Consider the following 27,775-nt stretch of genomic DNA (forward strand, 5'->3'; position numbering starts at 1 on the left):
CCCCCTTAATAGTGTTTCTTTAAGATATATTTATTATAAAATGGGTAGCTGATAAATGCTTAAACACCACTTTGCAGGAATGTAATGCTCTTTTTTAGGCACATTGTGAATCAAGCTAATGACATGGTTACACTGTTGTTTGCAAGTTATTTAGGAAAATTATTTTCATAATTTTGCCAGTCAGTCATAGTCAATCTATTTGTGTGCTTTTTCTGGGAAAGCATATCAAGAACTAAAGAAATGCCAGCATGTTGAATATTTCCTCTGAGAAGTCTTCCAAATGTAGAATTTGTAAAGTTTCATCTCTGCATCTCTTGACAAACTGCTGGCTGTGGTTCAAGCACACAGTGACATCCTGTTTGATCTTCAAATCTCAAACACATTCTTAACATAATTATGTTGGTTTATGGTTATTGGCTGTGGCCACAGTTGTTTCCCACAATGTTTATTTAAAGAAGAAAAAAGGTTTTCAGCTAAGAGCCAAGATTAGAGCCAAGTGCCCTGGGTGCATTTCAGTTCACCTGTACGATGTGAGCAGATGACTGCCCATCAACCCCGTAATAGTTTTATAGAGTTTTAATGCCAAAGATTCAGATTATCTGAATTTGATAAGATATACTGTATGTGGATTTTGCATACTGCATTCTTTTTCAAATTGCTTTCATATACCAGTGCAATTGTGCCTTGGCATGACTGAGATGTAGTTCAAAGGGAACCAATTTAAGTTGGCAAGACTCAGTTGCCAAAAGAAAATATCGGCTTATGGCATTCATTAGGCTCTCTGCAGTGTATGAGTGTGTCAGCACATCTCGGGACATTTCTTACTGTAATAAATAGTTTAATTGTTTTTACAAAAAAAACCATTGTGTAAAAGTTGGTGCTTTTACACGCAGTTGTGCTATAGAAGTTTGATATTATAACACGGCCCCCAATAGGCCATAGGGCATAATGCTTTTCTTTTTTTATACTTTTGTTTTTGAGTAACAATCTGTAGAACTGCAGATGTTAAATGGCCGTTATTTTACATACAACTAAAGCTTAGAATGTACATGAGCAGTTCCTTCATGGAGTGATTTTAGTGGTCATGATCATGGTTAGCTTTCGGTATGGATGTTTAAATTCTAACTGAACAGCTTCATTAATGCGATTATCAGCCTGGATTTTGTTATTGAAATGTTATTCTTGTTTGGTAATTTGGTGAATTTGAAAAAGCAGTTTTACCAGTTAGCATTAATATAAATAAATATTTGCTTTCTTGTAAGTTACCATACAAATATAAGAGAAACATTGATGCCACTCTTACATTTGTATGGTAAGAGCAGTTGCCATGCAAGCAGCGGTGACTCCACGAAGTCACTGCTCTCAGCAATGAAGTAGAGGCTGTTTGAAATTGCATGCTAGCTACTGCATACTACATGCATTTAATTAATGTACAATTAATTAATATAAACTCTGTAGGCTTGCACGATTAATCGTTATAAAATTGCAACCTCAATTCACCCTGTTCACTATTTAATTTTTTAATAACTTTTTAAAATACATTTATTAAATGACTTCGATTGTCATTTAATTTTACGAGCCGACTGCATCACATACGCTAATGCTTTCTTCTGTGAGTTTTGAACAGATTGTATAAAATAGGTTTTAAAGCATTCCAGAGAGCTGCACTGCTCTCCCTTCTCTTCATAGAAGCCCCTATGTTTACAGGCTTGTGGTGATGCGCAGTGTACTGTAGGTGCCAACAAAATCTATGTGTGGTACCACCGTTATGTTTTGTTATGGTTCATGTGTGCAATAAACATTACACTTCGTGAGAACAAAAATTGTTGTAGAGAATCATTATTTTTATTTATTTATATATATATATATATATATCTCAATTCTAAGCTTAAAAATCGGGATTCATATTTTTCCTTGAATTATGCTGGCGTAATACTCTATATTGCGTACCTACTAACGATTAAATAAACTATAGCCAGCTGACTCAGAAATATTTTTGTTAGGATTAAACAAACAAATTAATTTCTGGTGCTGGTAGCTGGATGTTTGTCACGCTTGGACTGCACAATGCTAGCAGTATCCCACGGTTTCTAGTCTTTATGCTAAGCTAATCAGCTGCTGTTTCTAGCTTCATATATAACAGACAAGTATGAGAGTAGCGTCGATCTTCTCATCTTACTCTCAGAAAGAAAGCAAATGTAATTTTCCAAAATGTCAAATATTTTAGAGGCATTGACAATCAAGTCTTCTGTAGGTCTATTGGGATAGGAGAGCACCACATGGAGGAATTTTGAAACCGGCCCCATTTGACCATGGCATTACATTGTGTGCACAGTTAAAGACTCATCATTGCGTTTATCATATTGTGAAAGAGCATCAGAGGAGACACCAGAGACCCAGAGAGCATATGTCACAGACAAGAGAAGTACCAGGCCCTCTGCTGACTCCAACCATATCCGTCTCACTGTCAGTGCAGGCACATTCTTCTCTCACTGTCTTTCTGGGTTGTTTTAATGGAGATTGTCATTCGGTATTTTCAGGCTTGAAAATGTATGCTTATATTTTTAGTCTTACAGGATTAAATATTCTTGGCTTACAATAAGATCTAAGAGGTTGTTCCAGAAGTTGCACTTAAATCATGAATGCCTCTGATTGCAACATAAATGCTTTACTAAAAGCCAAAAAAGCCTTAGTAAGGTTTGATTAAAATGATAAGGGGTGTACTTTTTGTTCCGATTTGGCAACATCTTTAGTGTTAGGCGGTCAATGCTGTTGCCTTTTTTTAATTTACGTCCCAGAGATCAGTTTGTAATCAGGATTGGCAGAAGTATGGCTGTTAGTGGCTTTTCTTTGGGTTGCCATTGTGGTTATCACTGGTCAGTCACACTAACCCTTCTCTGCTTTTAACCCATCCCTCAAGGGAGCAGTGGACAGCCAATGCCTTGATCAAGGACACTGACTGGATAACCTGGTATATGTTTTTTGATGGTGAGGGAAACCAGAGCACCCAAATGTGGGGAGAGTATACAAACTCCACACAGAAAGGCCAGGAACAATTTGGATTTGAATCCAGAACCCTTCTTGCTGTGAGGCCACAGTGCTAGCCTTTGGGCCACCATGCCTAATCCATGTTGCAGATTTAATGGGCTTCCAGTTTTTACTCAGCAGTTATCCAGCTAACTTCATAATCCTGCATTGTGAGACAGACCCCCTGGGGAAGACATTTCTGACAACGGCTGTTAACAAACAGTTAATTGTTGAGTTTACATTGGCTGCTTCCAGTCTAATCACTTTATCATTTGGCAGTAGAGAGTGACAGAACAGATATTTATGAACAGGTTATGCACCTAATGTTTATTGTTTTAATGCTGTTAAATCAAATGCAGTAATTTAGAGCCGCTTACTTAAAATGTAGACGTTTTTTCAGCTGCTGGAATTAAGTGCCATATGACATCTCTGAAAATCTAAGATGAGAGACAGATCCAATCTGTTAACCATCATACGGCAGAGGCACATTAATAATCTTTGTTTATAACTTCTCTAAGGTGATAAAAGGGTACACAAAAAAGTGATTACATTGGTTTGATTTATTGTGTTTTACCTACACTGTAAAGGAAATGCTTCTTTGCAAAAGAAGCGGAACACATTGAAAGTGAGTCTTTCTTCTCTACATCTGCAACAGTTATACATAATTGATGTGTGGCATTTGTAATTGTTGCTTTGTTATTTTTTCAAATAATGCTGGTGGTAGTAAGTGTTTTGTTGCTCTGCTCCCATCCTCCTTTCCTCTGGAATTTAGGGGAAACTCTGGTTTACGCAGTAAGGAAACTGAGGATAACATTTCTTCTGCCCCCCCACCCCATAGACGTATCATGCACTTGGCTGATTCAAATACCATTGTTTGTGTCCTGTAAATGTACCAGCAATGCATTCCAATGAAATGCATTGGAATTTATTTAGAGGTATTTGGTATCTCTCACTTTTACTTACTCCTGTTCAGCATTGTACTAGTGTTTATATACTTATATTGTGAATCCAGGGGCCCAGAAGTTTGTCAAAAGAAATTAAATTGATTTTCTATTGACTGTAAAATGAGTAACTGATTTTTATTATTCCCAGACAGTGACTCAAACACTACTCATACTGCTCAGTTTCAGAGAAATGATCAGTTCAATCTGATTATTCAACTTGGCTACAAAGCTTTCAATAACTCTTGTTTTCAAATCTGGTTTTCACATCAAATGTAAATGTATTCTGCACCTTGGAATAATCATCTCAGCTGGACTTCTGTTCCTTTTCCCTATTCAAATAGCTTTCAACACCGGAAATACACTTGGGAGTTCTGTTCTCTGTTGCTATATTGTCATTCCTCCAATGATCATAGCTCCATGAAGGATATACTTATGTAATATGGCACATACTCAAGTTCAGCAGGCACCAGTTAGTTATGTTTTGTCCTTTTTGGGCTAATACATTTCTGAAACAACTATAAATTTTCTTCACTGAAAGGTAGAATGAGATTAATGGACAACATACAAATAGCATCTTTCAAGAGAATTTATTGGTGGAAAAACATGTTAGTCAGGAAAGCCCCCATGTTATAATGTTGCTAAATAATGCCAACTGAGCCATGGGCACACATCCACTATTGTAATGTAGTTATTTAATAGGTTGGACTCCTTTTTAAATAGATGTACAACTTACATGTTCCAACATTTTTGGATGTCTGCTCAATGCTGGGGTTCTAAATGAAATTACATGTACACTGGTACAGTACAATTAGTCATTATGCACACAGTAATTATTCCAGGGGAGGGAGTTTGAAAATATCAGGCAATTTAAAATGATTACTCTCAGTTTCAGACATTCTCTTTAGATGTATTATTTTTTTTTATTATTACTTACAAACCAATTATTAACCACCTTATCTATGCTACTGGATATGCGTCAGAAAACCAGTTAGTAGACTTAATACGTATACCTGTCAAGTCTTGTCTTCTTGTTTGTAGAGGAAAAAAGAGCAGCACAGTTCTTTTCAAGAGATTTTGGAAGATAGCATTAAAGGAAAAACGGCAACCTAATACAACACTTGATGTTGCTGTTGTTCTGTTGTAAACACGGTTCTTGTGGTTTCTAAAAACCCCATGGTAAAGTGTAAAAGCAGAAATATTTTGCACTTATTTAAACCATATCTGGAATTACTAACAAATGGTTTTTAGATTTGGTTCAAACCAAAAATACATCATGATAAAATAAATAAGATGTCTGGGGAAGGAGCAGGGAATAAGTCCAAGCTGTTTCTCAACAGCCCTTTGAGTGAACCGAGTTTACCGTAATTAACCTCAGTAGATGCAGAATGAGATAACACCACTGAAAATCATGCCAATCAAAAATGCCTTTAAAAGATGTCCAGCACCTGGCACTGTTCTTAACCATTTTGATACTCGACTGAGTAAGCAGAGGAAAAAAGAGTGAAAGATGCTTGTATAAAGTACACAATTACACTACACAAATAACTGCTCAATGCAGATGCTAAATAATCGACACAAGCATAAAACTGTGGTTTGATATATCCCAAAATTCAGTTTAAACCAAATCCCTGAAATAATGCATGATGTCCTGTCAAAGAAAAGACATCAACATCTGTTTTCTGCCAATATTCAGAAAGAGGATATGAAGTCTGTTAACTAGGAAAGGCCGCTGTATTATACAGGCTGTACTGTGGATTCCAGGACGTGATGTAAACATTTGGTTTTGCTCTTTAATGACAGCTCCCACACAGTTGAGTGTTAAAAGGATCGAAAGCCACGGAGCAGGTCAGCTGTTGGATTAAGCTAATGCTTCTAGGCTGTCTGATTTTTAAATACAATGAAATACTATGAAGAACCTTTTTTGTTTTTTCTTTGGTTGACATGTTAGCAACTTTACCCTTAGTGTCGACCAGGTAGGAAGTCTTCCCACACTGCTATGTGTCCATGATGGACTAATCTCTTAAATGGATCAATTTGATGAATCATGAGCCAAACACAAGTGAGCTTAGTGTCAGTGGGGTAAATGTCAATCATTTAGTCAAACAAGTCGCCAAAATTAAACAACAAAATACATTTGTAATTGCAGTCCGGAACAAAACATACAAAAATATCTGATCTGGTGCCTTTAATGGCAGGACAACAGCATTTATTTGTGCCTTTCAAAATCAATACAAATCAATTTAAGAAAAATAGATCTAAGAACAACGTAACATACAGTATGTTGGTTTTTGGGCAGCTTTTATGACAACTGATCTGACATATTTCTTAGGGAGGACAGTGTCCCTTTTCCATAATATTATTAATATTTTGCATAATATTTTGTCTGTAAGTCAGTATAGAAGAATGGGTTGCCCATGAATTCAGCTCAGTGCAACATGCCATATGGAAGCCCTATAGTTGGAGCACCTAGGGCCCCATCTAACCACAAAGTTGAGTGTTTATGTGTTTTAAAAACACATCTTCTTTAAAGCCACTAATAAGGTTTTCAGTTATTGCAATACTTACGCTCTACACAGGAACAACTTTACTTGTGCCATTTGTTTCCTGTGAGGGAAATTGTAACAACCAGGTGTACATGTTTGCTCATTCACACCTTTGATTAATTATGTGCCTGTGTGCTCATATGCATGTCCCACTTTAATAGATACCATGCACAGGTGAGATAAGTTGCACCTGCATGTGCACTTCTGGGACCATAGATCTCATGTGAAGTGCATCATTATTAAAAAATACTCATTCCCCCCATTTTCAAACCGAGTTAATAAAACTTGCTGCAGTTCATATTTTGTACAGACATCGATATAAGATGCTCATCTGTCATGCATCAAAGAGAAAAACGTTTGTTCCTGTTGTAAAAGATCTTATAAAGCACCCCAAAGTTCTTTACAATGCAAACTAAAAAATACACAAGGCTTAAGAAAGAAGAAAAACATTATAATGTCACTGTCATAACAGAAGGGGAACGCTTAGTTTTTTTACATCAATTTTATTCACTATTATCACTTTGTTTTTCACAAAAGCCTAACACAATTATTTGTCTGTTTTGCTGTCCCATAGAAATATTGTTGATGTTAAAGGTCCCAGGGAATGAAAATTTCACTTTAAGAGTTTTTTTAACATTAATATGAGTTCCCCCAGCCTGCCTATGGTCTTCCAGTGGCTAGAAATGGCGACATGTAAAAACCGAGCCCTGGGTATCCTGCTCTGCCTTTGACAAAATGAAAGCTCAGATGTGCCGATCTGGAATCTAGCTCCTTATGAGGTCATAAGGGGCAAGGTTACCTCCCCTTTCTCTGGTTTGCCCGCCCATTGAATTTGGCCCACCCATGAGAGAGACGCATCATGGCTTTGCAAATGAGCAAAGTGGCAGTCGACGCCACACCCCCAGCATCTACCATCTACCATCTATCTAAGCTTCCAAAGAACACCTTGTCATGGGACCTTTTAATAATTCATAAGCCTTAGAACCACCCCATAATGTGTGTCACTTTAATGGTGTCACACTTTGCACCATATTGTGAATAATCTTGTTATAGAAATCGAACCAAATGGTCGTGAGTAATTTTTGCAGGTCCTGTCGTTAATATATTAGTGTGCTGCTGGAAGATATCACTGTCACTGTTGAACTGTGTTGTGAGTGGGAGGTGGAGGCAGGTTTTTCAGATCTGATTTTGTCATTCATCTTTGCTCCCGTAGGGGGGGATATTTTACATATCATATCTTTTAATAGCATATCTTTATTATTTTATTATAAATTAGATGTAAAAGAGTTCTACCGAAATGTTTATATGCCCTATTAGGTAAAGGGTGAATCCCTATCCTGTTTCTTAAAAGCACAGAGGAAGATGTAATGAAGTGTAAGTTATCATAGTGAGAGCAGGGGAGGACATGTTAGTGTTAAAGAGCATTCCTTAGTGACGGATGTAGATCACAAGCAGCAGCAAACATCCTCTTTCCCTCCTCTCTTTGGTGCAATGCACTTCATGAAGTGATGTTAGAAATATACATACTGTTATACATAACAGTAGGGGTGTTCATAACTTTGCTAATGGATTCACTATTTCATATTTCTTTTACCAAAATGTCTACATGGTCCCACATCCTTAAATTTCTCATTTATAAATAATATTTTTTTCTTTCTGTCTTCTTTCTGTCATGTTTCTTTATTTGAATAATTAGATACATGTCATTTCAGACATTTTCAGTATTACTGAACGGAGTAATTTGTTTTGGTACGTTTGCGTTTTGCCATCTTTTTTTCATTTGAAAAAAAAATATCCTGATACAAAGCATTTACTGGAAAGACCCTGGGTTTGAGTGTTCTTGCTTTTATAACCTCTCCTAAAGCCTGGAGTTCTTTTATCAGAGTAGTTTGACAACTGCTGTTTGGATGATTTTTACCTGTTTCTCAGAGTACACATTCTTCAGTACTGTACAGTAGTTATCCAGTGTGTGGAGGACAGGCTGTAAATGGAGAGGGATGTGATGGATTCTGTCGACGCCTCCGCATCTTTAAACGCATGTGCTGTACATGGTGTGGGGTAAATGTAAGCTACCAACTGAACATCTACTGTAAATGGAAATGAGAACTAACATGTCTAAAGAAATTACCATATATTAAATAACCTCAGGGCATTGGTCTGGCCTCTTTTCACCTATATCTGGGGGGAGTCATTTCAGATGGCGGAAGTATCTGCATTTTAACACAGAAACAGATATAAGTATCTGGCATTATTAGTGTTAATATATGACTAAGTGCTAGTGTTCAAATATTTTACTATTCTCTAAATGTTCTGACCTTAAATATCAGTGTTAAACACATGCTAAGTGGTAGTAAATAGTAAATTAAATGATTTACAGGATTCTTTGGTGGCTGGTGAGCTTCCCTAATCCATGTATCAACAATTTCTTTTATATATTTTGGTTTCTTAAATCCCACTCTTGTTTCTCTTGGCTGTCGCCCATTCACCCATCTGTTTCTTTCCGTGGAGGACTGTAATGTGTTCACACTTTGGTCACGCTGTGGTTTTGCGATGGTTAAGAGATATGGTGCTAGGGAAACCACAGGCTGTGGTTTTTCTGCCTCCATGCCTCTGCCTGTATATCCAAGATGGTGCTCTAGCTGTATCAACATGTTACTGTGTTCCACTCAGAAAAAATAATAAATGAAATAATAAAGCAGCACTTGGCATAAAAAAAAACTGCATTTGTACGCCCACTACTGTGGAACAGGAACTTCTTGACTGGTTAATCAGCTAATTGCAAGCAATTGGGTGTGTTTAAATTCAATACGCTTTTTTTTTTTCCATAGCTAATTGTTACTCATCGTTGGACTGTTTGAAGCCATAATTTATTCTCCATAAGTTTAAAAAAAACAAAAGAAGGGAAAAAAAAAAATGTACGGGCCGCAGCTAGCAAAGGGAAATGTCCGCATTCACCAGTGAACACACCGCCGCATGCCAGTCTAGTCAGGTTAAATCGTAAACAGCTGCAGCATTCAATGTTAGTATCACATTTTTGGAAAAGGGGCTTAATGTTTGGTAGATTTTGGCAGCACAGATGTTGCCCCCTCCATTGAGAATATATCTTGCATGCTGCTGAATTTCAATATTTGTGATTCAGTTGTATTTTAATGTAATGATATTCACCACTACCACCTGCCAAGACCATGTCATACAGTTATAGAGCTACCACATGCTGTTTTAAATACTACATTCATTCATCTTCTCACTTTGCCCTCTTCTCTCTATTCAAAGGCTGGATGTGTTTCATTGTTAGAGGAATGCACATTAATAAGTGTTATATTAAATCATAATCCAAGTTGGTCAATGCTGTCTAATTTCTGTGTGCAATCCCTGGACAGAATATCCAATTTCACTACATGCATGTTTTAAAATAACATGAAAACCACAAAGCCTCAAGTGGGCTAACATATGTCACATACCTCACATCTCAGTTACCTTACACACTGCATGTCATGAAAACATATGAAATGGATTAAAGGAGAACTGTAAAACAGTAACTACCTCACATGAAGACATAAAAGTCTCCAGCCCTGACACAACTACACTGAAAAAACTTTAAGCAAATTAAAATAATTTTTCAATTGGTAACAATTTTGTTTTTGAACAAGTTAGCAAGTGGAATCAACACTTTGAAATTGAGTTAAAAACTTAATTTATTTGATTGTCACCAATTGAAGTGCTCATGTTTTGCTCATTTTCAGGTTCATTATTGTACTTAGGTTATATCAGAATAGGTTTACGTGGTTTATTTTTCAAAATATACCATATACAGTATTTGTTGTACTGCACATTGCTGCAGCTCTTCTTTCTCCTCTCACCCTGTGTTGAGCTCTCTGTTTTAGCTACAGAGTGAGCCATCTCCCTTCTATTCCATCTTTGTTGGGAGTGGGACATGCGTACAGTACCTAGGTAAGTACTGCTAGCTAATCAGAAGCAGAGTATGAGGGTGGGCCACGCGAGCAGCTAGGCGAGCATTATAACGTGTGCTACAAAGTGACACGTTCGTCATGGAAGTAAAGGCTGGACTACAATAGAGCTGTTTGGAGCAGTTTGTGAACAATGTTTTCTGTTGGAGATGGTAAGCCCCTTTTGGGATGGACTTTGGGCTTTTTCACATTGTACAAAAATTGTACATGCACAAAAAAGATATATAACACAATAAAGTAAAGGGGAAAGGCCAAAAAGTATAATATGAGCACTTTAACAATTATCATGGTTTGGTGTACAAGACAAAGCTTAAATCAGATATCCCACATATACATTTTTATGACATTTCACTTAAATCTACAAATATCAACCTCATGGTGGCACTAAAGAAAAAAACAGAGCATCACCAAAGTCGGTGATTCATTCTGTGAAGACCACAAATGTCTGTACAAAATTGCATGGCGATCCATTCTATGGTTGTAAGACATTTCAGTCTAGACCGAAGTGTACTGACAGCATGGCTAAAAACCGGGATGTAGAAGCCAGATTTACTGGTCAAACACATGACAAAAACAGAATATGTAAGCCGTAGATATCAAAATTCTATACTGTACATCCAGTCTTCTGAACACAAAGAGGCACCAGTCACTTCTCGTAGCTTTATAACACTTCTTTTGGTGCTCCCAATACTGTTACGTTGTTTCAATTTCCTCTGTAAATTAACTGCATGATTTCTCTCTCACGTACTAGCTTGAAGCCCCATTGTTACGTGCTTGAATGGATTGTAGATTGATTTATTAATTGATTGATTGAGAGTTTCTTTCTAAATTCTACTTTATATACAGTATATTCTAGTTAAGTAATAAAGAGGGTTGTGAGACAGTAAACCAACTCCAACTACTGAAAGGTCTAAGCTGAGAAAAAAAGAACATCTGCTTTTTACTTTAAGTCTTAACAAATAACATAACAAGAAACATTTCTTTGTCTTCTTTTTTTGATTAAAGATAATTTTGGGGGTATTTTAGGCCTTTATTTGTACAGGACAGCTTAGACTTGAAAGAGGAGACAGAGGGGGAATGACATGCAGCAAAGAGCTGCAGGTCGGAGTCAAACCTGCGGCTGCTGCATCGAGGAGTAAACCTCTATATATGGGCATCTGCTCTACTAGATGACCTACCCAGGCGCCCGTCTTCATCTTTTTTTAATGGTAAAAAATCTCTCATAAGCTACTGTTGATTTTAATTCATCTTTCAGGCGGCCAGTTCTTCGGGGACCAGTTTTCTTAAAACCTGTTTTTCACCATTTCCATAGTATGGCTGTTCATATTACAGTGCTTATTTTTTAGCAGCCTTTTCTTTCTGTTAATGTAATGAGCTGTTAACAGATAACACATTAATTAAATTATTAATAATGCTTTTTAAAACACTTTTCCCTGGTTGTGGAGGTAATCTCAGTTTTTGAGGGGAACTGATAATATCTGGCTTGTGTCCAGTAGAACGGTTTGACTTAGAATCACATGGAAGGGCTGATGATGGTTTAATGTAATAGTTCACAGACAGCCGTGCTCTGTATCATTTCCTGAAGTGTCAGTATCAGAGACATCACACACACCTCTGCACTTGTCCTCAGCTTTTTAAGTAAAAGTTTATATAAATCCAAGTTTGAGTTTCTCAGCTAAAAATGTGTCATAAAAGCAGACAGATTTCATTATGGATTACACTAAGCATTTTATAACATGTGGTCAGTGTCAAATGTGATTTTTGTTTGAGCCTGGGACACCACCGAGGAAATCCAACAAAGAGAGGCAAAGGCCTGGCTGCCTCTGTTATAGCTGACTGGTAGTATTTAGGCTCCAGCTGTCTGCCAAAGCTGAGCAAAGCTGAAGTGCTTTGCTGCAGTGAGTCTCTGTGAAAAACTGCTGGTTTTGTTGGATTATGTTGCAGATGCCAGCACAGCGGGAGTGCTGTATATGGCCAAAGTAGCTGCTAACAGCAGATGGATTATGGTAATAATGGGGAGAGATCCTTATTTCTTGTGACTTTTTTTTTAATTTGTTCCCTATATGGCTGCATATTGGTCAGGCAGGCAGGGACACTTGTTTACTGTTTTTTATTTGGGTTGTTAATGTGGTCTCACTGTGGTGAAGCTCACACCCAAGCCAAGCTGGTTACATGCAGGCACTGTGAGAGTCTTGTTGGCAGAATACTGATTCAGATAATATGCATTTTTCTGTATAGTGCGTACAGTTGTTTTTGAAGGGATAGTTCTGCATTTTGGTAGATTTGCCTTAAGACCTATGATGAGATCGATAACACTCTTAAGGATATGATGAATATGACGCTGGAGCAGGTGATTGTTTTTACACTAGAGTTGCTGGTGGACTGATTTTAATACCTTTGAACAGAGCCAGACAAGTTGTTTCCCCCCAACCTAATGCAAAGCTAAGCAAACCGGCTGATGGTTATAGCATATTGGACATACAGATATTAGAGTGAAATCAAAACTTTATTTTTTATTTACATTATTCTTTTGGTAGACAACAGTAACCACAATGACAGACTTCTCTATAACTAGCAGCAACAGTTTCCTTTGACTTTATTTGGTTTCTACATGCTTGACGGCATATTTTCCTACTTTTTTTTTTACATTTACCAAGCCTTCTCATTATCATTGTGTCACAAGAGATATAATGAAAACAAAAGGGCAAGACTTAAAAGCAGAGTTTTGAATTAGTAACATTTAATTGAGCATGGACAATTTTCTAACCAGACTGCTTGTTTGTTTTAAATATGGGGCCTTGCCAAGGGGTATTGTACCAAAGCTGTGTGACTGTCATGGACATGTTCAAACAGTCATTAACATTATGTTAATGTACCATGCTAGTGATCAAATGGGGCGCCATTATTTCTTTGGGCAGACATAAATATGCACTCACCCTAGATAGAAACAGAACTTTTTTTTTTAAATGGAAAGCAAGGGGATCTTATTTTAATAGGACATTTGTCATTTAAAAAGCCAACTAAATAGTTTTCTTTTACAGCTGGGTTGTTGGACCCCTCAGTCTATGAAATGTCCCTTTAGTCATCACGCTGAGTTATACGGCTAAGTGCTTTGGGCTTATAATGCTATAACTGTTGTCTGTAATGGCTTGCCTCCAACTGACAGATATCAGCTTGTGGAAAAACATATTTCTCCAACATCATTTACCTTTTATGGCATTTCCAAACCATTGCCTGTAATTACATTATAATTACTGACAATAATTAGACATGATACAGCATAGCTGTTCTAACAGCAACCCATTTGAAGGAGGAATGTTGGTGCATTAGGAATCATGACTTAAAGTGGCCTCTATAGAGAAAATGATGACAACAATCAAGTTTGATTCCTTGCTTTTCTGAGTGTAGTATTTTTAGCAGAATAAATGATCTAAGAGTGATGTTTTTTCAGTTTTGGAGGTTAGGGAAACCCAAAGGTATCCAAACATTCTGAAGACATACTTTCTATACTTTTTTTTATGTGTACCTATAAACTTGCTCCCCTCTGGGTTTTTTTTTTTTTTTGGCTGCAGCACCAGCTGTCCCTCTTAATATGCTCTATTTTGTCTAGTTGTGGAATTGCTGTTGCTTAACTTTATGTCCTGTTTGTCATGACAACCAGTGTGTGCTCACAGAAATAGGACACAGTTTAACCGGCTGGAGTTTTATTTCTTAATGACATAATGTGAATCTCCAGAACGAACGTCCAAACCAGGAGGCCTAACAAAGTGCAGTGTACCTTCTTTTCATTTATTTATATTAAACTGTGGTGACTCTGAAACTTTGTGTGTGTGTGTGTGTGTGTGTGTGTGTGTGTGTGTGTGTGTGTGTGTGTGTGTGTGTGAGTGAATATATGGTTGTCAGTAACACAGCATTAAATATCCTATGATAATATGACGGTAGGAAGAGGAGACAGAGTACCTTAATCTGTGTAGATTTGAGAGTGAGTGGAACATTGACCATGCTAGTGGAGAGTACAGAATACTAAGAAGGCAGTATGTCTGAAGAATACATGAAATGATGAAGAAATGGGTTATGGATTACTATATATTCTACATCTGGATGAGCTGAAGAAACTGGAGGCTGGAGGGAACTGCTGCAGTCCAAGAGACAGAAGAATAATTTATTGTTGATGAGGTATCATCTGATTTAAAAATTGCTTGTGCAAACTAACTGAATGGGTTGTGTCTTTGTTGCATGTTTTGCACAAGAGTTGGTTGACTAAGACTCATACCAAAAGCTTGGCAGGATAAACAGGAGCCAGTGAGCCGCCATGGTCTTGACAATAACGACATTTTGTAGAGGGTAAGCTTTTCCTGTAAAAAAAAAAAAAAAAAAAAAAAAAAAAAAAAAAAAGTGCAGCTTCTTCATTCAGATAGAATTATAGGCAAAGGCAATTATTCCTGAAAATGATGCAACAATAATTTAAGGTGAGTGTGGGAAAGAAGAGTTGATTAACAGGAGTTTAGCAATCACTAATGTGGAATGTGATTACAAGGCCAAACAATGATGTTAATGGAGAGAAGAAGCAGAGAGGGCAAAGTCTGAGCTGTAGAGGACTCCCAAGGATAGACTAAAGTGTAGTATAGTTCATAAGTAGGCAAATGGAGTTCGATTTCTGGGGTAAGATGATATTTAGAATAAGGAGCAGATTAGCAGCTGTTGAAAAATTGGTTTAATTTCAGTAATTTTTTCAGCTGTGATTTTTGTTTTTTCAGTTTAATGCTGCCATCTAACAACATGTATGTGTGTATTTCTGTTTCCTATGTAGGCTACTTTTGTTTTGGAAAAATCTATTAATATTAAGGCTAGTACCTCATGCTCACAGTCCAAGCAAACCTTGCTGGTGTGTGACAGGTCAATAAACGCATAAGTCAAGACAAGAAGCCTTTGCTTTTTCTTTGTAATTTCCTAATTTACCTTGATCTATACTCCTTTTTTTATTCAGTTTGAAGCCTGCTTGCTAATTGCGCTACTGTGCACTGCCCCTTAGCACCTTGCAACAAATCTACAATAAAAGTTTACAGCATGAAGGCAACCAAAAATAATTAGGGATGCAACTAAATGAATCATGCAGTCTGTAAATTGTCCAAAAATAATGAAGTTGTTTATCATAACTTTCCAGTGCCTAAGGTGACGTCTTCAAATTACTTGTTGTCCGTCCAAAACTCAGATTATATTCCAATTATACAAAACCGAGAAAAGCAGCAAATCCTTACATAAGCTGCAACAGTTTTGTTTCCAAAATTGGTGATCATTATACTATCTAAATTTTATTGTTAATTAGTAATTGATTAGCATGTCTTTTATGTGTCTCAATCCACACCATTCAGTATGAACAGGTTATCGGCTTGAGTGTGAAAGTTGTCCTTTCTATTTCAGCAAACGTTTTCTCTTGAGTGGAATGCAGACATGCTTTTGTATATCACTGTTAGACAAATAAGCATCCACTGAGCAGACTGCATGTGTTGTCTCACAGCTGTGTGTGTTTGTGTGTGTGATCCCCTTTAGTTTTGTAATTGTTATCCTTGTTACAGAGAAGAGCATGCTGGGATGTGATGTAGAGGGCCTCTCATGAAGATGCATGTACTGTAACCATCATCAGTGTGCAGTTTTTGCTCATGCTATAGTTGCTTCCACTTTAACTTGTGTGTCGTTGTGAATTAGTGTGTTTTATTAAAAGACAAAGCCAGGCCAGGCCATTCCACCATGTTGGTTCAGGGGAGGTCCACTGTTTATAAGGTAATTAGAGTGCTTATGGTTCAGACTAATCTATGTCTACATTTCAGAGGGGGGCTGTAATATGATATAGATCACTGGCAAAATGAAATAAGCTTTAGGTACAAAAAAAGGAACAGGTGGCAAAACAGTCAGATTGTCTGTGATGTGATCAAATTTGAACACGTGCAGGACTCACTCTAGCACATCTGAAGTTAAATGTCAGTCAACAAGTAATGATGCGTTTGGGCATGTGACTCTGGAAACTCTTTGATATTCTTGTGGAAAAGTGTCATGAATGCATTTGGGATATCTTTCCTCCTTGTTTTCATTCATTAATATGAATGAAATCCACATATGTTTTGAATTTGTTTGGTGATTTGCATGAAGTACGTGAGCAACTAACAAGCTTGCACAGCATTGTATTTTTAGCCGTTGTTATGAAAGGTGCTAAGGCTCTGTGCACAATGGCTCAGCATAGTCTTGTTTTGTGAACTGAATATTATAAAGAGCTTAATCTCTAATTACCCATGCTAAAAAGGGATACTTCAATTAGCATTAAGTTTTGTATCAGTAGAAACCCAGTAGTATTTTTGAATGACCGTGCTTCCCTCCCTCATGTCCCCGAGACTAGATTTCTCTGTATTATGGGTCTGGAACAAAGCTTCTGATGATGCAAAAATCTTCATTTAGTGTCAACAGAGGCATTTTTACCCAGGAGTTGTGGACTACAGCCAGCTAGTTACGCATGTTTTCAACCCGCCCATAGGATGGTGGGACTGTCACTACCCAATGCATTCAAGTCTCAGCCATCTTGAGCCATCTTCAGCATCTAACTTTCCAAACTACCGCACATGTGTACCACCGGGACACATTGGTACAGATTGGAGAAAATGCAGGAGACTTTATTACAGACGGAATACTCAACACACTACGCGAGCTTCGCCTGCTACAGAGACCAGCACCTCAGCCTGTGGTATTGCTCAATTCCGCTACCCTGGTAAGGGGACATCAAAAGCAGTGTGCGTGAAGGTGGAAATGCGGATTGAGTGCAGAAGTTCAAGCTAGGTGGAAAGCTAATGCTAGCCTGCCACCTGTGTGGCTTGGGAGTGGACTTGTAGGGAAGCGAAGCAAGTGGATTCTGGTAGTTGTTGTCTTTCTTCCACATGAGCCAAAAATACATTTTCTGGCTTTTCTCGGTCTATAAGGCACACATTTCTAAAACAATTTCACATTTCTACTTCATAAATGACCCAATTTAAATATATATTCATCTTTCCAGCTGTGAAATATCCCTTTAATCTTTTGAATAGGAGTTATTCTATTAAATGCTGAAACAAGAAACACGCATTGATGATATGCTCATTGACTGTCCCCTAGTGTGTCACTGTGGAGATTGAATTAAATCTGAGCTGTTTCTGCTATTCAAACATAGTGACAGTGCGGTGAGGTGGACTGTTAAATAGCCTTCAATTAATAACAGATATTGACTCAGACAGTTGTTAAAATATAAACAAAGATTTTTAAACAAAACAAAGGTTTGGAAATAATGATATCCTTTTTTCATTAAAGCATTTGTGTACTGCAGCAGAGGCTGGAGTTCAATCACACTCTTCACACACTGCATTTACAAAAAAAATTCCTTTTGTATAGAGTTAAAGGAATATTTGGAGTGCTGTCAGTAGAGAGAAAATGTGAAAACAATCGGTGCTTTCTACACCAGCTCAGTCATTACCAGTGCCTAGCCATGTGCAGTTATTCCTTCCAGGTAAACACAGCAAATTTGACTGCAGTAGATGTGACAGAAAGGCATAAAAGTTGTGTAAATTCAGCCAGTGCACATACCTCTGTTCATTTCCTGTTTTCTGGTGAAGTCCACACTGGTCAAAACACGCCTTTCTGTCAAATCTGCTGCAGTCAAATTCGCTGTGCTTACTCTAAAGGAATAACTGCACATGGGTAGGCACTTGTACTAACATCTGAAACATGTTTAGAGGCTAGAAACAAGTTTAAAACTTGCCCTGTCAAAGCCTGTTAGGTGCAAAATCTAGCAGGAGGATAACACGGTGTAGACAGCACCGATTTGTTTTTATTTTTTTTGCTACTGACCGCTCTCCAAATTTACAACAAAAAAAGCTACGTATTGGAATTGACTGGAATTCTCCTTTAAATTGGCCTACCATTGTAGAAAACATAAAATTTAAACCCATGCGAATCAAACCCCATTCTAAGAAAGCTGTGTTGGAACTGCAAGTACTTATTGCAGACTTAACCATTGCAACAACATGTCATTTAACAAAAATATCTCTAAAGTTGGCAATAGTATGACTGCAGTCAGTGCCGTGCATTCGTTAGAGTTTTCTTCTTAATAGACAATAACACTTAAGCCCAAATTTGTAACAAATGTCAGCACTGATATTTTATTCTGGTATCTCCATGTCTCAGCAGTTTATTTCTGAGACCCTCCATATCAAAGACTGATTTTCCACCCCCGGACAATAAATCACGTAGTTGGTTTAAGCTTATTTTATTGCTTTAGTCTTAGTGCATTGACCTTCAGCTTAGTATCACCCAGTTTTTTTACTATGCATGTTGTTTTAACTTGTAGACAGGTTGTATCATTATCATCTCGGTTTTGCATGTCTTTTGCAGACCACTCCTGGTCTGCCTGTTTTGGTGTCAAAACAAAAGGTTACAACATAAGAAATCAATCATTTTAAATTTAAAACAATTTGTCTAAATGGAAAATCCCAGATAATACTGTAATTTTGTTTTAAAAGGCCTTTAATCTGCAAACCAAATATCACTCAGATTTCAGACTTGTTTATTTAATGATCTAATGAGAGAAAGTACAATAAGGTAGAATGTTATAGGGCTAATAAGCATTTCCCTGAATGATAATTTAATAAAGATACAGTTCAGTACAAAATGAACTTCAACACAGATATGAACTTAGTTTCCGTGGGATGTTGTCTCCTCTCTCAGGATCTTCTGGAGACCAACATAGATGTTTGTTTTCTCATGATTGTTCAACTTACCCTGGTTATTTTGATAAGCTGGTTATTTGCTATAAGTGCCTTTTGTCCTCATGGGGAGATTATTGTGACATGAAAATATGGGTCACACAGGAAACCATCCTTAGATCTCCCACCCACAAACACTCCAACATATGCTGAGATGTAATTCACTTAGACTAATTGAAAGACAGACACAGAAACAACTTTCCAGTTTGGCATGCGTTATTACATTTTACTGCACTTGTCTTAGCCTAAAATGTAAGACATATAGTACTTCCATACTTAATAAATAAAATAAAAAATAAAACCAATTTAAGGTGTTTCAGGAACTAGCTTTAGCCAACTACAGTACCAAACAGATTTTGAGTCTACAGCCATGCTTGCATCTCTGTGAGGCTGTACAGTTCTTAGATACAGTGACGCTTGTATAGTGGGTGTGTACTCTCTCTCTTGCGTTGTGTTGTATTACAGATGAAGCCGTCCCTCTTCGTTGGTTATCACAGACGTTTAATTTGATAATTAGCAGAATAGTGTTTCACAATCACATTCGTCGCTATAAAGAACTCCAGTTAGCTAAATGAAAGCAGAAATTATTCAGTTTACTGTCACCACGGTTGTATCATGAAAGTTTGCTTATCAAGCAAGGCGCCAACCAGTGTTGAGCAAGTTACTTTTGAAAAGTAATAAATTACTAGTTACTTCTTTCAAAAAGTAACTAAATTAGATACTCAGTTACAAATTATAAAAGTAATTAGTTACTTCAGAAATTAACTTATGCGTTACTTTCAAGTAAATTTTTAAATGCTCAAATGTGACCCCCACCTCCACCCCTCTTTAATGAAATTAAAATACGTGCATATGTGCATGTTCAATTATTTGTGGTAAATATGACTACTATAATGAAATGGACACTTAATACAAACATACAAAATATTTATAGTCTTTGTAGTGCAAATACCAAAAGTACCCTTCTGTGTGTGTGTGTGTGTGTGTGTGTGTGTGTGTGTGTGTGTGTGTGTGTGTCTGTGTGTGTCTGTGTGTGTATGTGAATGCATTCTGATTTGTAGGCCCTTGCAACATAGTGAGGTCTTTCACGTGTTTCCCTCTGGGATTGCCAGATCCACATGGTGTTTCCTCACAGAGCTGCTAGCATAGCCGTATTGTTCTCCTAGAGTGAACGTGGTTGAGCGACGATAAATCATGTTACGGGAAATAAATGTTTAAACAAATTACACCAATTCAATGCTGGTGAGCAGAGATGTGAGAGCTTTCATTATGTAAAATGATCAGAAAGGCCCATTGGAATGACCCATCATCATAACTGCTCTTAAATAAAAAACTTTAAAGCATTACAGAGAGTAATCCTTTATCAGTACCACTATAAAAGGGAGTGTCATTGCACTATATTGCCATGAATTCATGTTGTAATTGGATTTTTTTTCACCTCCTGTTTGAAAGTAACACCTGGGAGCACTCTTTCTTTGAGTGTGAGCGAGGCATGATTACCTCATAACGTTATGACTCATCTTGATGAAATATTGCAATATGTTATCATAGAGTTGGTATTTATAAAACTGAACACAGATGAGGGGGAAAATGATGCAACAGAGAAGATGTTAAAGAAAAGCTCTTTAATTTGTTGCTTCAAATATACACATCAAATTTTCTCTCTAATAAATATGAAAGAAGAATGTAAGTGAGCAGAAAAGAAATTGATGCAACAGAATAGATGAAGAGTAAAGTTCAGTATTTGCTCGGTAATAAGGGTTTCAAAAGGGACATTTTGAAGAGAAATACGAAATGGCATACAGTCAACATAGTCAACTGTAATTCAGACATAAACAATCATGCAACAGGTGTGTGTGTGTGTGTGTGTGTGTGTGTGTGTGTGTGTGTGTGTGTGTGTGTGTGTGTGTGTGTGTGTGTGTGTGTGTGTGTGTGTGTGTGTGTGTGTGTGTGTGTGTGTGTGTGTGTGTGTGTGTGTGTGTGTGTGTGCGTGTGCGGTCTGGCCACATTAATCTTCATGAAGATATTTCCCAAACACAATTGATGGGAACAAATTCTGCATTTACTTATTAATGTTACATGTCAAACATTATGCATGCAACATGGAAATATGGTCACCTATTGTGTGTTTGTTAAAGTGTTTTGGATTTGTCTTATGTCCATCTGATGTTTTACAGAAAAAAATGTTGCAAGGGCTTCAAGTTTGTGTTGGGCCAGTGCATTCCTGAAGGTAGGAGAAATGTTTTGTATGTCTGTCTTGTGTATTTGTGATCACTTTGGAATTCTCTCCCATCATGTTCCATATGGTTGTTCTTAAACAGACTTCACTTAACTTTATTATAGTTTAACTTCACTGAATGTTTCATAACCCAATGACATAATTGAAGAACAAAACACTTAAATAAACTGACAGATACTGTAGATGGATATGTTATCAACCTGGGTTTTTTTTGTGTTCACTCTGGTGAAATGCCTAATTCATTTCTGCAGACTATGATGTGTGTGCTGGCGCCCCCTGTGAGCAACAGTGTACTGACCATTTTGGTCGAGTGGTGTGCACCTGTTACCCCGGCTACCGCTATGACCGTGAGCGCCACAGAAACCGAGAGAAGCCCTACTGTCTAGGTGAGACCTTGTACAACAACTCATGAATATAATTTCTCTTTAAAAACATCTAAATGTGTTAGAAGCCAAAAAAGTGGAGCTTGGCCTGTTAGAAGATGATCTGCACCTAATAGCAATCCTTAAGTACAGGAAGTCTATTAACTATTTCACACAATCTCTGGATTGGATGGATCGGGTGATTTTCAATTTCAAAACTGAGCTTGGCATATATGTAGAGTATTGACTGTATCAGATTATTTTGCTGAATTCGGCAGTTTATGTTAATATACTGTACTTTACAACCTAAAGTTTGAGCCAAGATGGTGGTAACCGTGCAAGATTGTAAACAATATAGCTTTTCTGTATTTTTGTTGGATGTTTATGTTATTGGTCATGTCCAAAAGAACTAGATCTAGCGTACAAGCGGCCGAAATGGGTTTCCTCAGGATGGTGGCTGGCATCTCCCTTAGAGATAGGGTGAGAAGCTCAGTCATCAGTGAGAAGCTCGGAGTAGAGCCGCTGCTCCTTCGCGTCGAAAGGAGCCAGTTGAGGGGGTTCGGGCATCTGGTAAGGATGCCTTCTGGGCGCCTCCCTAGGGAGGTGATCCAGCCACGTCCAGCTGGGAGGAGGCCTCATTGAAGACCCAGGACTAGGTGGAGGGATTATATCTTCAACCTGGCCTGGGAACGCCTCGGGATCCCCCAGTCGGAGCTGGTTGATGTGGCTCGGGAAAGGGAAGTTTGGGGTCCCCTGTTGGAGCTGCTGCCACCGCGACCCGATACGGATAAGCAGATAAAGATAGATGGATGGATGGATGGATGGTGTATGTTATTGGATATGTGTGTGTTAATTGACTTGGCCTTTCTTTAATTTGCTTGTTATCTCTCTTCTGTCTGTCACTACAACAAATAGACATCAACGAATGCGCAGACAAAAACACGACTACATGCTCTCAGATCTGCGTCAATTCTGTGGGGAGCTACAGGTGTGAGTGTGAGAAAGGCTATTTCCTGGAAGAAGATGGGAAAACATGCACCAAGGGGGAGAGAGGTGAGAATAGTATTTTTACTCACACATTTTCTCTTTACTCAAGGGCACATCTGACTGTGATGTGGAGATCACCACACATTATTTGTTGAGTGAAAAAGAGATTGGGGGGGACGTACGCTAGGATTATGGCAAACATAGACACCTGGTAGTCATTATACATCCCAGGTCCTTTTGCATGTCAGAACAAATCTGTCTCCCAAAAATACTGCTGCCCTTGTGACTCCTGGTCTTTTTTGATTTGCTGGATACATTTGAGGCGATTATAAAGTATTTTTTTGCCCCATATTCAGTTGCAAATGAAGCGGTCAGGGGCTGCAGATTTGCTACTTCCTCCCATGAGTTTATCTTCCATTACCTACTATAACATTTCAGGAGAAGTTGGAGAATGAGAAATTATGGTTCATATAGTCATGCTTCTGCTTTATGCTTTATAACGTAGTGGGAAAAATAGAGTCCAGACACTTTCCCTCTTCCATAAAACATAGGCATTCATAGAGAACAGCTCACTCTACTACAGGCCAGAGAAAAAACAGGAGCTGTGTGCTTTTTGTGTTGTTCTTCTCTTTTTAGGATTGTGCAAATTTATTGCTTAAACTTTAATTATAGAAACAAATGTGCTCAGTAACTAAGCTACACTGGCTATCACCAGACCAAGCCAAGCTCAATAGATTTGAGACTGAGCGTCTGGGGAGTCGGCTCTGTATTTTCTCTGCACAAGAGGAGTGTCCAACGGGCGTAGTTCAAATGACTCTGTATGCAATTGGAAAGTCCTTCAACCAATCAGACCAATGATCCAGGAGACGTAGAAGCGACAGCGCCATCAACGAGTTGCTGTGCTTTGGTGGCCTTTTCTATCATCATTGTGATAAACCTGTCAATAGCTTACCAGGTAGATAAGCCAGTTTGTGATTGGTTTTGCAAAATTCCAAGAGAATTGAATGGGCAACGTTTCCAAACCGAGCTGCTGGGCAAAATCAGATCGCTGGCAGAGTGGGCGGCGTTGACCCAGTCTATAAGTAACCCATTTTTTTGTAAAATACTTAAATATAGAAATATGTAATTATAATGCATTATTTTACCTTCAGCAAAGCCCGAAGTTAGACAAAGGGACAGCACTAGTCTGCCCCGTGACTCTGACAAATTTACTAGACCACCTTCTCGTCTAAGTCAAGGATTTTAAGTGACCTCCAACGCTCGGGTCTCACAAATGACAGTTAGTTATCTTGCCCTGTATAAGCCACTCATCCCTTGGATAGCACACACAGTTTACAACAACCCATCAAAATGTCACCAGACTACCACTGTGTGACTTGGGAATATCGACCATTCATTAATTTTCTTTTAATAGGATTCCTTTAACACAATTTTTAAGCAAACATTTTTTAAGACATGCTTTCTCAAATCAAATCACATATTTAGCAAACAAGGTGATATTGTGTCTTTCTTTTTTTTCTGACGAATTTCCTGAAAGAAACATTTTCACACATTCGTAACCTCTGTGACAGAATTGTTTTTCTCCCAATTCCCAGCAGTGCATCTCTTTGAGAAGTCTGACAACGTGATGAATGCTGGAACTTGCTCAGCCACTTGTGACGATTTCCACCAGATCAGGATGTCTGTCCTTCAGCTTAAACAAAAAGTAAAAGTCATAAAACACACGTTTCTATCTTACAGATGCAAGATTTTATGTATTCAGTTAACTGTAACACTACCGTATTTCTATCTTTAAATCAGAATCCTGCAGCTTTTTCTAGTATTCTATGCTTGACTGCAAAAGGACCCATGGGCATTAAACACACCTTCTTGATTTAGCTGAATGTGAATATCTGCAGAACTGCTCCGTTTATTTATCACAACCTAAACATCTCGCTTTATCTCCAAGGAGCCCATACCTGACAGTGTTTCAGAAACAACAGCAGGCTGATCTTTACAACTTCCTTTAGATTTATTGTAGCACTTTATTCCCTAATAAGGAAATGTCTAAAAAAACTTCCTTTACTCATTTCTTCCATAAGTGAGAATTGGTAGGCTATTTGTGTAAAACTCAAGGGGGTTCTATTTCCCTGTGTGTATCACAGGCGATTCAAGCACGAGTCTGTCAACAGTGGCACTCAACACCCTTGGCTGTAACACATCATATATCGCTTCCAGCTGTGTTGTCTCAGTGCTCATGCAGCAAAACAGTATATGATGCCTTTTTCCTTAATGTTAATGAAAATTAAATATGAAAATACTGTATATTATTACGGTATATGATCTTAGTATCTTATCATTAAAAAGTATCTTATCATTTACTCATATGCATCATAGGAAGGTTAGAGTTTGGATGCTGGATCACACTATCACAGGATATAGTTTTGCATAATGTTCACTGATCACCAGGTGAACCACGACGTGTGTGTGTGTGTGTGTGTGTGTGTGTGTGTGTGTGTGTGTGTGTGTGTGTGTGTGTGTGTGTGTGTGTGTGTGTGTGTGTGTGTGTGTGTGTGTGTGTGTGCGTGTGTGCATGCATTCTGATTTGTAGGCCCTTGCAGCATAGCAAGGTTTTTCACGTGTTTCCCTCTGGGACTGCCAGATCCACATTGTGTTATAGAGAGATCAAAGATAACTTTTCCCAAGGATGCCTGTTAGCATACAGAGCAGGAACTCTCTTGGTCTTGCTGAATAATGCAGAGGGGTTGCCTGGCCCTCCATCTGTCTGGGTTGCAGCTTGTTGCAGATGGAAGATCACCTTTCATCTTTGGCAGGGAATATACTTTTAACATAATTTAACTTGAAGTTGGCCTCTGCAGTGTGTAATTTTCCTGTCCTGTTTGACACTACAGGACTTTCTGTATCATTGTATGTTAAACCGTTTTAGGAATGACAACCAAATCATTGTTATGCATTTGGATATTTGACATCACTTCAACCCTTGGAAGAATTTGTATTTTTTATTTTGGCTGTGTGTTCTGTATTTTAAATATATATCACTCCTTCAGTTATATTTGGTGGACAAAATTTATTTCCCCGTTCATTCAGTCATTATTTTCTGTTTCTTTACTCAAGATTGCCATGCTGTCAAACAGTGCTGACATCCCTGAGCAGATGACCAGTGAGAAAACCCTGATGTCGCCTATATTTCTACCAGGGCCTCCAGGTCTCCCTGGTCCTCCAGGTAAACACATGATTCTTAAGATACTAAAACCGTGTCAGACTCTGCTTGAGGAAACTGGCCTGCATCCAGCAGCGATAGTCTGAAGCAAGACTTTAGAGCCTATAGCCATGCTAGTGGCTCTGGAAGCCAGTACCTATCTGTGCTTTAAGTTAAATGCTTACATCAGCATGCTAACATGCTGACAGGGACATTATTTACCATGTTCACCATCTTAGTTTAGTGTGGAAGCATGCTAATATTTGCTATTTAGCACTAAACGCAAAGTACAACTGAGGCTGATGATTAAGTCATTAGTTTGTAGTTCAGGTATTTTGTTATAAGCTAAAATACTGGATCACACCTGGTGATGGGGCTTAATGAAACATAAGTCATCACTAGGGTGACAAGAATATCTGTATTAATGGCAATTCATGTATCATGGTAATTAATCTATTAATTGGTTATACAATACACTTAGAACCACAACTATCAACCTTAAGGTGATGCTAGAGGAAAAGTCAGGAGAACACCAAAGTCATTAGGATTCATAATCTGAGAACCATGCATATCTGTACCAGAGTTTGTGCCAATGTATCCAGTAGATGTTGAGATGTTTCACCAAATAAATAAAAACTTTCACCTGGTGGAACTAGAGGAATAGTTCATAACATTTAATGTCCAACTGACCAACATTGCCATCTCTAGAGCCACTAGTATTGCTAAAAAACATTCAATCATATATTCTATCGCTGATCTTTTTTTGTGATCAATTATCTTTAGTTCATTAATATCCCTCTGGTTTGTTTTAGGAGATCCAGGACCAGAGGGCCCTTCAGGACTTGCAGGACAATTGGGCCCCCCTGGGCCTCCTGGTCATAGGGGCTTGATGGGTCCCATTGGACCCACACCAGACCTGTCCCACATCAAGCGGGGCCCCAGAGGACCCGTGGTCAGTTAATGTATACTTTTTTCCCAGTGATTATAAATAATTGAGTTTCACACAATGGATTATGCCAGATAAAATAGACACATTTACTTAGTATTTTTATACAATTTAACTGGTCACATTTCTCAGATCTAACAACATAGACTATTGAATCAGCAAGTATGGAACTGTGTGTGTGCTCTTCTGACGGTGACCTCCACTGCTCTGGGTTATTCCTGGTTATCACAGTCTCTTAAGTCCACCTTTGCCATCTGTTGGTTCAGTTTGACACTTTACAGCTGAATAACTCAAATAATCTGGACAACAGCACCGAATGCAGTAAAACCTTGAAAAGGTCTTTTAACTTCCGTCACTGTTTTTTGTCTATTTTTTTCACCAAAATGATCCAAGTAATTTAGTATTCCTGCGTCATGAGACAGGCCCCAGGAGAGCTGTAATTGAGTTGCCTTAATAAAGAGAGCATAAGTAGGGAGCAACCAGGTATCTACAATACTTCACTCACCTTCTTAAAGAAACCTTCTGTAATCTGTAAAAGGATGACACACTAACAGCAATAATAACAAAGAAAGCAGAATCCATTTACAGTTTTAGCTGTTTTCTTTGGCATGCTGTGTTCTTGTGCAGCGCTCGATCCTGCCTGTGAGTGTGAAGTGAATGTTGAAAGTGTAGGATCTAAATCAAGAATGTGGCCACAGAGCCACAGAGTATTTATGCAATCTCCTCTTTTGATAAATTAAACCATTAACACTTTTACAACAATTAGTCATATCGTGTGTG

The 27,775-nt window shown here is 38.0% G+C and overlaps 1 protein-coding gene across 2 annotated transcripts in view; it reads left to right on the forward strand.

The window, feature by feature from the left end:
• The window catches only part of ccbe1 (collagen and calcium binding EGF domains 1), a 32,987-nt gene that overhangs the window by 1,647 nt on the left and 3,565 nt on the right, over positions 1 to 27,775 (forward strand). The window contains exons 3-8 of one of the 2 annotated variants that reach the window (XM_032540009.1): positions 21,440 to 21,492; positions 21,753 to 21,887; positions 22,779 to 22,916; positions 24,449 to 24,555; positions 25,965 to 26,073; positions 26,862 to 27,001. In XM_032540009.1, coding sequence (XP_032395900.1) covers positions 21,440 to 21,492; positions 21,753 to 21,887; positions 22,779 to 22,916; positions 24,449 to 24,555; positions 25,965 to 26,073; positions 26,862 to 27,001 — 682 coding nt within the window. Of the gene's footprint in view, positions 1 to 21,439; positions 21,493 to 21,752; positions 21,888 to 22,778; positions 22,917 to 24,445; positions 24,556 to 25,964; positions 26,074 to 26,861; positions 27,002 to 27,775 lie in introns of both variants that reach the window. The other variant, XM_032540008.1, reaches the window with a different exon arrangement.

Source organism: Etheostoma spectabile, chromosome 16 (assembly GCF_008692095.1).
Source record: "Etheostoma spectabile isolate EspeVRDwgs_2016 chromosome 16, UIUC_Espe_1.0, whole genome shotgun sequence".
Classification (NCBI taxonomy): domain Eukaryota; kingdom Metazoa; phylum Chordata; class Actinopteri; order Perciformes; family Percidae; genus Etheostoma; species Etheostoma spectabile.